At 50.9% G+C, this 9,989-nt stretch overlaps 1 protein-coding gene across 6 annotated transcripts in view; it reads right to left on the bottom strand.

The window, feature by feature from the left end:
* The window catches only part of SUGP2 (SURP and G-patch domain containing 2), a 45,836-nt gene that overhangs the window by 6,073 nt on the left and 29,774 nt on the right, over positions 1-9,989 (bottom strand). For all 6 annotated transcript variants that reach the window (XR_002735219.2, XM_023229809.2, XM_026457005.1 and 3 more), the window contains exons 7-8: positions 8,132-8,610; positions 5,578-5,639 (exon numbers count right to left, since the gene is read on the bottom strand). Coding sequence is in view for 5 of the 6 variants with exons in the window: in XM_023229809.2 (XP_023085577.1) it covers positions 5,578-5,639; positions 8,132-8,610 (541 nt within the window). In the remaining variant the exon portion in view is untranslated. The remainder of the gene's footprint in view (positions 1-5,577; positions 5,640-8,131; positions 8,611-9,989) is intronic.

Raw genomic sequence — 9,989 nt, 5'->3', positions numbered from 1 at the left:
CCACTGCACTCCAGCCTGGGTTCACGCCATTCTCCTGCCTCAGCCTCCCGAGTAGCTGGGACTACAGGTGCCCGCCACCTCGCCTGGCTAGTTTTTTTTTTTTTTTTGTATTTTTTAGTAGAGACGGGGTTTCACTGTGTTAGCCAGGATGGTCTCGATCTCCTGACCTTGTGATCCACCCGTCTCGGCCTCCCAGAGTGCTGGGATTACAGGCTTGAGCCACCGCGCCCGGCTCTTTTTTTTTTTTTTAAACACAGAGTCTTGCTCTGGTGCCCAGGCTGGAGTGCAGGGATGCAATCTCAACTCACTGTAACCTCCGCCTCCTGGGTTCAAGTGATTCTCCTGCCTCAGCCTCCCGAGTAGCTGAGATTACAGGCGTGTGCCACCACGCCCGACTATTTTTGTACTTTTAGTAGACATGGGGTTTCGCCATGTTAGCCACACTGGTCTTGATCGAACTCCTGACTTTGGCTGACCTGCCCACCTCAGCCTCACAAAGTGCTAGGATTACAGGCATGAGCCACTGCGCCTGGCTGATGTATTTCTTTAAGGCATTTACTGAACTACCTGAGGAGGCTGCGAGGGTTCATTTGCTCTTGAGAGGGAGGGAGGAAGGTGCTGAGGAGGATCATGGAGGCTGGTGCTGGGGGTCTGAGCAGGGGACAGGTGGGAGTGGCTGGGAGAGGGTTAGATGACCCTGGGCATGGGAAGCAGGGTGAGAAGGGCGTGCTGAGTGCTGTGAGCTCAGGTCCTTGGGCAGTCAGCCCTCATCAGCTTAGCAACCTGCCCCATCATGTCATGCAGGCCTCACGAGGTACAATTCAACCAAAATACAAATCCCCCCCTTGCCATCTGCATTGAGGTGCCCAGGAATCAGCTTCCCTAACGTTAGGGGTGCATGGGGGAGGCACTCCAGAGACAAAGGAGCTTGGAGACAAGGCAGAAAAGGCTAAGCCTGGGGTAGGCAGGGGTTGGGAGAGGGAAGGGAGAAGGGAGAGTGCAGGGCCCTGATCAGGTCAGGAGGGAGGGAGGGAGAAGAGAGCAACTGCTCCTCAGGAAGGCCTGGGCCCCTGGAGCTCCTGGGGCCTCAGTGTTCTCACCCTAGAAAGGGACAAAACAACCTGGAGAGGTGCCAAGAACTCAACAGGCAGCAAGACATAGGGGATCAGAAACAGATAACCCAAGGCTGGGCGTGGTGGCTCACGCCTGTAGTCCCAGCACTTTGGGAGGCCGAGGTGCGTGGATCACGACGTCAAGAGTTTGAGACCAGCCTGACCAATATGGTGAAACCGCATCTCTACTAAAAATACAAAAATTAGCCCGGTCTGGTAGTGCATGCCTGCAATCCCAGCTACTCAGGAGGCTGAGGCAGGAAAATTCCTTGAATCCGGGAGGCAGAGGTTGCAGCGAGCCGAGATCGTGCCACTGCATTCCAGCCTTGGCAACAAAGGGAGACTCTGTCTCAAAAAAAAAAAAAAAAAAAAACAGATACGTATACCCCAAATTATGGCACTTTGACAGGTGGGACTAAAGCAACAGCCTCAAGGTCCCTCTGACCTCCCTCCTGTCTCTGTCCCTCCTAAAGCACAGGAGGAAGCTGTTCTCTTCAAGTTCCCTATCTACCTACAAACTGGACCTGCCCAAGGACAGAAGGGCCTTGGATCCCTTCCCTGAAACGTCATTAACCAGAGTTGAAATCATGGAATGTTAAACACCACACCTAGAGCCCAAACCATTGGCTGTTCTCTAGTCCCATTCAATTCTCAGTGACGATCATTCACAAGATGATGCCTGCCTCCATTCATCTCTCCTAAAATCATCTGCTTCCCCTCTAAAGTTACCTACAGCCTCCCAACTGCCCTCTCCCCCTATGAAAAGGTATTTAGCTTCAAACACCTGGCCCTTCTTTGAGTTTTCATAATGTTTTATATGGCTCCTGTGCTTATGCACATGCCGGGAGGCGGAGCTTGCAGTGAGCTGAGATCTGGCCACTGCACTCCAGCTCGGGCGACAGAGCAAGACTCCGTCTCAAAAAAAAAAAAAAAAAAAAAAAAAAAAAAAATATGTATAACTTTTTTGTTTTGAGACAGGATCTTGCTCTGTCACCCAGGCTGGAGTGCAGTGGTTCCATCATGGCTCACTGCAGTCCTGAACTCCCGGGCTCAAGCAATCCTCCTGCCTTGGCCTTCCAAAGTCCAGGGATTACAGGTGCACCTGGACTGCATACCATTTTTTATCCTGTTAATCTTCCTATTGTCAGTTCATTTCAATAGGCTTAGACTTGGACCTTCAAAGGCGGAGGGAAATTCCCTTTGTTTTCTTCAGACGCATCTCCGAGGGTATTATATGAAGTAGCTGTGTGTGTGTATGCATGTGTGTGTGTGCATGTGTCCATGAGTGTGTATCTTGTATGTGTGCCTGTGTGAGTTACTGGATGCAGGCGGCTCCTCCATAATGGCATGAGGTGGTCTTGGTGAGGTGGTGTGGGAATAAGTTTCTCTGCAGGGCAGTTAAGGAGGGAAGGTATGAATGGAGGAGCTATGCTATGGGCTGGGACAGGAAGAGGGGCACTAACAGTAAAGAGACACCTCTGCAAGCCAGGGGACACCACACAGGACCTACTATACTGGAGGGCCCCCTGCCATGAGAAAGTGGCCTGGAGAAAAGAGGTGACAGAACCCACCGGATGAGATGAGAAACAGGGCATCCGTCAGGCCCTCCTGAGAACTGTGCACGACCTGGGCCCTGGGGTGACGGGTAGGGAAGGAAGGGGAAATGCTGGTCATGGCGGGACACAGGGGTCCCCAAATGGCAGGTCTGTACTCTTTTCCCTTTCAGGATGGCTGCTTGGAGGTGCAGCGCAAGAGGGGTTGGCTCAGCCTGGAAGTTTCTTTGTGAATGTTCAAATCTGTGTTGAACAATCATGATGGCGGTTTCCTGGACAGCTGGAGGAAAGCCAAGCCCTGTGGGCAAGGCGGAAGTGTGCAGAGGAGAGCTGCAGCCACCACGGCCTCCCTTCAGTCACTGGCAGAAAGGAGGACAGGTGCAGAGTCCCAAGGAGAGAGCAGCATGCGCAGGACACCCACCAGGAACCTCGTTCAGTTTAATCCTCACTGTACCTCCTACCTGCTGGGTAGGTGTGGCCATCCCATTTTACAGACAAACCCGTGGCTCGGGGATTACATGCCAAGGTTATAAAACTACTTGGTGGCAGGGCTGGGCTAGAGTATAGCTGTGCCTGACACCAAGGCCCTGCTGTGCCCTCATGTGGCCGTGCCCTTATCCAGGCCACACAAATGGACACCAGATGTCAGCTCAGCCTAAAACCTGGCACATCAGTCAGGACCATGAGCTCTGGACTTGGGAAGGTTCCTCCTTCCTGCCATAATTGGGGTCAGACTGACCTAGGTCACTCGGAAGGGGTTGGAAGCAACATGGCATTGCCTGACACCAGCAGAGCGACCTCGCCTGGCTCCCCACCCTCCTCCCTGACCATGAAGGACCGCTGAAGTCTCTCCACATGTGTCCCAGGTGACCCTGCCTGCCCCCAGTACTGTGTCCCCCAGGCCATCTGGAGTGTATCTGCCCCCTTTTATAACCTGCCTCCAGGTCAGTGAATGGTAGTTGTGTCCCTCTTCTGCCCAAGCTGACTACCCTGGCGTCACCTGGACTCCTGGCTTTTGCACACCCAGCCCACAAGCAGGTGTCACCCACTCCATCTTCACTCCTTCTCATTGCTCCTCATGCCCTGGTCCAACTGTCTTAAGTTTGAGCCTCCTCCTGCTTCCCACCCACAGGCTACTCTCCACCCTAGTGGCCACGTCCGCCACAGGTCCCAGAGGGACCCTCCCTTCCCTGAGAAAGGGCCACAGCGTTAACATCTGTTGAGGTCCTGTGTGACCACCCCCGATTCCTCTGCTGCCACAAAGGCCTCTTGCTGCCCCAGACTCTCTGCTGAGGCTGTGCCCTTCTCAGATCTCCACACTGTTTCTCCTCAGCTCCTCCAGGCTTGTGCCAACATCATCTGCAAGAGAGACCTCCCTTGGCTTTCCCAATTCAGCGGCATCCCCTAGATCCCACCTTATTCTCCCTCTCCTTGACCTGCTTCTCTTTGCCCACAGCATCCCCAGGACCACCTCATCCATTTCTCTTTCCCTGTTGGCCCTGCTCGCTGCTGCCTCCAGGTGGACAATCAGGATCTGGCACGTAGGAGGTGCTGACAGCACACACCATGCTCTGTTTACTAGCAGATTAGTGCACTCTCTTCACACTTCCAGTCTACTAAGCTTGAACGTTTTTACGTTTTATTTTTTAAGGAGACCAGGAGGAGACATAGATCTTTTTTTCTTTGAGACGGAGTCTCTCTCTGTTGCCCAGACTGGAGTGTAGTGGCTGGATCTCAGCTCACTGCAAGCTCCGCCTCCTGGGTTTACGCCATTCTCCTGCCTCAGCCTCCCGAGTAGCTGGGACTACAGGCGCCCGCCACCTCGCCCAGCTAGTTTTTCATATTTTTTAGTAGAGACGGGGTTTCACCGTGTTAGCCAGGATGGTCTTGATCTCCCGACCTCGTAATCCGCCCGTCTCGGCCTCCCAAAGTGCTGGGATTACAGGCTTGAGCCACCGCGCCCAGCCGAGACATAGATCTTACTATGTTGCCCAGGCTGGCCTCAAACTCCTGGACTCAAGTGATCCCCCAGTCTTGGCCTCCCAAAGCACTGGGATTACAGGCGTGAATCAGTGTGCTTGGATAACTTGAACTTTTTTTTTTTTTTTTTTTGAGACAGGGTCTCACTCTGTTGCCCAAGCTGGGGTGCAGTGGTGCAATCAGCTCACTGCAGCCTCGACCTCTCAGGCCCAAATTATCCTTCCACCTCAGTCACCAGAGTAGCTGGGACTACCGGCATGCGCCACCATGCCCAACTAATTTTTGTATTTTTGGGGATCACAGGCGTAAGCCACCCAATAGGCCTTAGCTTGAACTTTTTTTTTTTTTTTTTTGAGATAGAGTCTCGCTCTGTCACCCAGGCTGGAGTGCAGTGGCATGATCTCGGCTCGCTGCAAGCTCTGCCTCCTAGGTTCACGCCATTCTTCCGCCTCAGCTTCCCGAGTGGCTGGGAGTACAGGCGCCCACCACCACGCCTAGCTAATTTTTTGTATTTTTGGTACAGATGGGGTTTCACCGTGTTAGCCAAGATGGTCTCAATCTCCTGACCTTGTGATCTGCCTGCCCCTGCCACCCAAAGTTCTGGGATTACAGGCGTGAGCCACCACACCTGGCCTAGCTTGAACTTCTTACAAGGCCAAGACACTATCTCGTTTATCTCTCAAATCCCACTGCATCCATTACAGGGATCTCAACTATCCTTTACACAGATGAATCACTAGTCTATGCTTTGGACAAAGTCAAAACAGTTTTCAAAAGTCCTCCCAAGAGAAAAGTCTCTGTTGTGTTTTACACATTAATACCTCAGTTTGAAACGTCAGCATAGCTTAATCACGAGCTGCAGCTTCCACTGGAACTCCAACAAATTCTAACCAACTATACTTTGAGTGAGGACTACAAATGATTAAGCTCACCTTCTTTTTGGACATGGGACGACCCCGAGGCCTGTCATAGGCAATTCGAACTGGTTCATGGACTAGAAGACAAAAGAAAGAGACACATACACATACATACACGTGCTTTCCCTACATTACTTAGAAACTAAAGATCTTGCAGTCTATTTTGGCTAACAGTTCTCTGACGACAGAAGGTGTCTTAGGCCCTGCATGGGCCTAAGCCCCAGCTGTGCCCCAGCTCTTCTCAGGAATGAACATATATGACCCCTGGAGTGAGCAGAGGCGGGACACACTCAGGGAAGGCAGAAGGCAGCTTGGACCATAGTGAAGGGTTCACTTGAGGGGTGCCTCACTTTTGGAAAGTCTATTCAAACCTAAGAGTCCCCACATTTATAACAAAGGATCCAATACATGGATTATTTTCCATGACTACAGAAATATTCGTGTACCAACTATTTGTGATACTACGCCCTCCTAGTTTATCTGTAGTTAATTCACTGGGAAATAATTAGTCTGGGCCAGGCACAGTGGCTCATGCCTGTAATCCCATCGCTTTGGGAGGCCGAGGCGGGTAGATCACCTGAGGTCAGGAGTTCAAGACCAGCATGGCCAACATGGCGAAACCCCGTGTCTACTAAAAGTACAAAAATTAGACAGGCATGGTGGCGAGCTCCTGTAATCCCAGCTACTCAGGAGGCTGAGGCAGGAGAATAACTTGAACTCGGGAGGCAGAGGTTGCAGTGAGCTGAGATTGCACCACTATACTCCAGCCTGGACAACAAGAGCAAGACTCCATCTCAAAAAAAAGAATTAAAGTCTGCCTAAAACTTTCTAGTAAAAAACAACCATGCCTCTCATATAGAGGACCAAATCATATTATTTTATTTTATTTTTTTATGAAAGGGAGATTAGCAAGTCTGGTTTTTTCTTTTTTTTTTTTTTTGAGATGGAGTTTCACTCTTGTTGCCTAGGCTGGAGTGCAGTGGCGTGATCTCGACTCACGCCAACCTTCACCTCCCAGGTTCAAGAGATTCTCCTGCGTCAGCCTCCCGAGTAGCTGGGATTACAAGCATGAACCACCACGCCTGGCTAATTCGGTATTTTTAGTAGAAATAGGGTATCTCCATGTTGGTCAGGCTGGTCTCAAACTCCCGCCTCGGTCTCCCAAATTGCTGGGATTACAGGCATGAGCCAGTACACCCGGCGCAGGTCTGGTTTTATCTCATCAACTACCAAAAGAACTGAGAGCTTCTAAAACAGAAATAAAAAACTCCACTAAGAAGAGCACACATAACAAGCACTCTGATACACTACCCGCCATCCATGACAAGTTTAATTATTTACTTCATTTTTTTTACATTAAATTTTTTTTTTTCTTGTAAAGACGAGGTCTGGCCATCTTGCCCAGGCTGTTCTCAAACTCCCGGGCTCAAGCAATACTCCTGCCTCAGCCGCGCTAAGCTGGGATTATAGGCACGAGTCACTGCGCCCGGCCCATGAGAAGTTTTGAAGTTTTGAACGATGGTAATAGTAGATGGTTATAGTAGAATGGTTAGCATTTCACTGCAACACCAAGGTTTTCAAACACAAAACATGAGGACTATTCCAAAGCAGGCAAAACCATAAGGCCACTGTCACCTGTAAATATGACTGAATGATGTAGAACACACAGGTGACTGTTTAACACAGTCCCACAATGGGGCATCATTCACTACAACTTCACACACAGGTTTTGCAGCAGAAGTCCCATGTGAAAGCATGGTCCAGGTCTGACTGTGGGGAGATAGCTTGGAGGGCACGGGGGGCACAGGAGTCATCTGGGCCACGGCCTACCCATCAAAAGGCCACATGCGATGCAATTCCATGTACTGACAGACTGGGGAAGGTAGAATACCTGGGTCTCGGAAAACAGTCAGTGGTTGCTGGGGCTGAATGGGGCAGGGGACTGCAATGGGACAAGAGACCTGTTCTGGGAACAGGCTTCAGCTCTGCTGTATTGGTGGGGTCTCGCCTCTGCACAGTCAACAAAACTCAAATGGTCCACCTGAAAAGGGTGTGTTTCACTGCTGGTAAATTATACCTCAAGAACCCGGAACCTCCCCACAGGAGAGCAGGAGATGGCCTCCCATGGCCGAGGCACGTCCCACTGACCACTGCCTGGGACCACCCTTGCTCTGTTCCCATCTCACTGTCATGACATGAAGCAGCTTATCAGCACCCTGGGCCTTCCAGGGGCTCAGAAGGGTCCCTAGCTGACAAAAGTCACAGGCAGGAAAACAGCTGGCTGAGATGACCCAGGCCCACCCCTCCACAGGTGGGGAAGCCCCGACCTGAATCCAGGCAATCAGGGAAATGTCCAGCAGCAAGCAGAGTGCCAGAAGCCACAGGGCAGCAAGGAAACATGTCTTTAGAGCAATGCCTTCAGACCATCGGGAAACATGAGTGTCGGATCACATTTTGGAGTGGTGCACAAAACTCTTTAGGATTAAAATGTCTCCGTCTCTTCTAACTCTCACAGCCCACCAACCAAGAACTGTGCTGGAGGCAGCTGTGCCGACAGGCGGGCACTCACCTTTTGGCTCCTGGATGAGACACACTCTCTTGGGAGCTGGAATCATGCCAACCTTCAACGACTTGCTGCTGATCCTCTTCCGGGGGAAGCAGGTACCCGAGGTGGCCTGTGACAGGGCAGGTGTTCCAGCCAGGTCATCCTCAGCAGCCTCACTGGGAAGGCCATCGGCAGGGGTGCTGCCCTCAGACTTGCCCGCCCCTCCGGGAGCAGGGGCCTCCTCTCTGCCATCCTCATCGTCCTCATCCTCCTCCTCAGGCATCACCTCTGGGCTCTCCAGCTCAGCCTCCCGCGGAGGTGGCTCATCTTCACACTCTCCTTCCCCTTCCATGAGGTCCACGGGGCTCTCCTGAGAACCCGCAGTGTCACCACCACCAGTGTGAAGGTTGTGAGGAGATGATGTGAAACAAATTGATGGACATAGTTCAAACACTTTCTTTCGATAGAATTTGAAAGCAGAACTATTTTGGTCATGTAGAAACCTGGGGCACAGAGGAAATACCTTAGGTTACCAGATGGAATCTCTCAACATTTTTATTTGCTGAAACTGCTGGGACTGATCCAAGGAAGGTGGAGGTGGGACAAGGGAAAGAATAACCTGACCGCTCTCTACGCGGCTATAGCTTGATGGTGCAGCCACTTAATGACAGAAAATTTGAAGAGTACTAGTAACTTAATAAGAAGCTAGAATTCAAGGAGCATAACTACTTTCCAGGGGAGAGAGGCGGATGAATAAGCTATGCAGGGCCTTGGAAAATGCTGGAATAGAAATCTGGCCTGAGACCCATCTCACCCTTTCTGATTACATCACTGGCCTCTCTGGGCCTCCACGTGCCCATTTTGACTCTGGTTCCTTCCAGATATGAGAAGCATGGAGAGACGCCAGGAGGCACTGCACAGTTACTGCTGGAACATGTACACCATGGAGCTGTAAGGTGCCCCCAGAGAGGGCTCCTCACCCCTAGCACTTCCCACTTGGGGCCTGCAGTCCAGCTATGTGGGTGTGGAGATGAGGCCTCTCTGTGCCTCAGGGGTCTGGTGGCCACTTTGACTTGTAACCACAGCTATGAAGCTGTGGCTGGTATGAGAAACTTAAAACACTCCTGAAAGTACCAAAGTCCACTTGGACCAAAGGAAAAATGGCCCCCATAAGGCAACTCAACCTCATAAATGTGCCAAGTCTCCCCAATTAGCATATTAATATATCCCAATAAAACTCTGTTCTGAATCAGGACAAGATGGTTCTAAAGTTCATAATGAAAAATAATATGTAAAAGTATCTGGGAAAACTCCAAACAAGACTCATAAGGGGTTCCAGCCCCACCAAACACTACAAAATGCCCCAAAGCCTCTAGAGTTAAACAGCATAGTAGTCCATAAGACAGACCAATGGAACAGAATAGAAAGACCAGAAACCCAGCATTTGATTAAGGTAGCCTCTCAAACTACTGCGAAAAAGGGGTGGTCTTTCAAAGAATGGTATTGGAAAAGCTGGACAGCTTTATAATTATTTATTATTATGCATTTTTAGAGATGGAGTCTCACTCTGTTGTCCAGGCTAGAGTGCAGTGGTAACAGCTCTAGTGTGATAACAGCTCACTGCAGCCTCAAACTCCTGGGTTCAAGAAATCTTCCCACATCACCCACCCAAGTAGGTGGGACCACAGGCAAATGCCACTATACCAGGCGCGCGCGCACACACACACACACACACACACACACACACTAAATATCGGCAGAAACAAATTAATCTGGGCCGGGCATGGTGGCTCATGCCTCCCAGCACATTTTGGGAGGCTGAGGCAGGAGGATCACCTGAGGTCAGGAGTTGAAGACTAGCTTGGCCAACATGGTGAAACCC

The sequence above is a fragment of the Piliocolobus tephrosceles genome, chromosome 21, assembly GCF_002776525.5.
Source record: "Piliocolobus tephrosceles isolate RC106 chromosome 21, ASM277652v3, whole genome shotgun sequence".
NCBI lineage: Eukaryota > Metazoa > Chordata > Mammalia > Primates > Cercopithecidae > Piliocolobus > Piliocolobus tephrosceles.
Note: the sequence above shows the minus strand (reverse complement) of the source record. Positions and strands in the feature narration are given on the sequence as shown.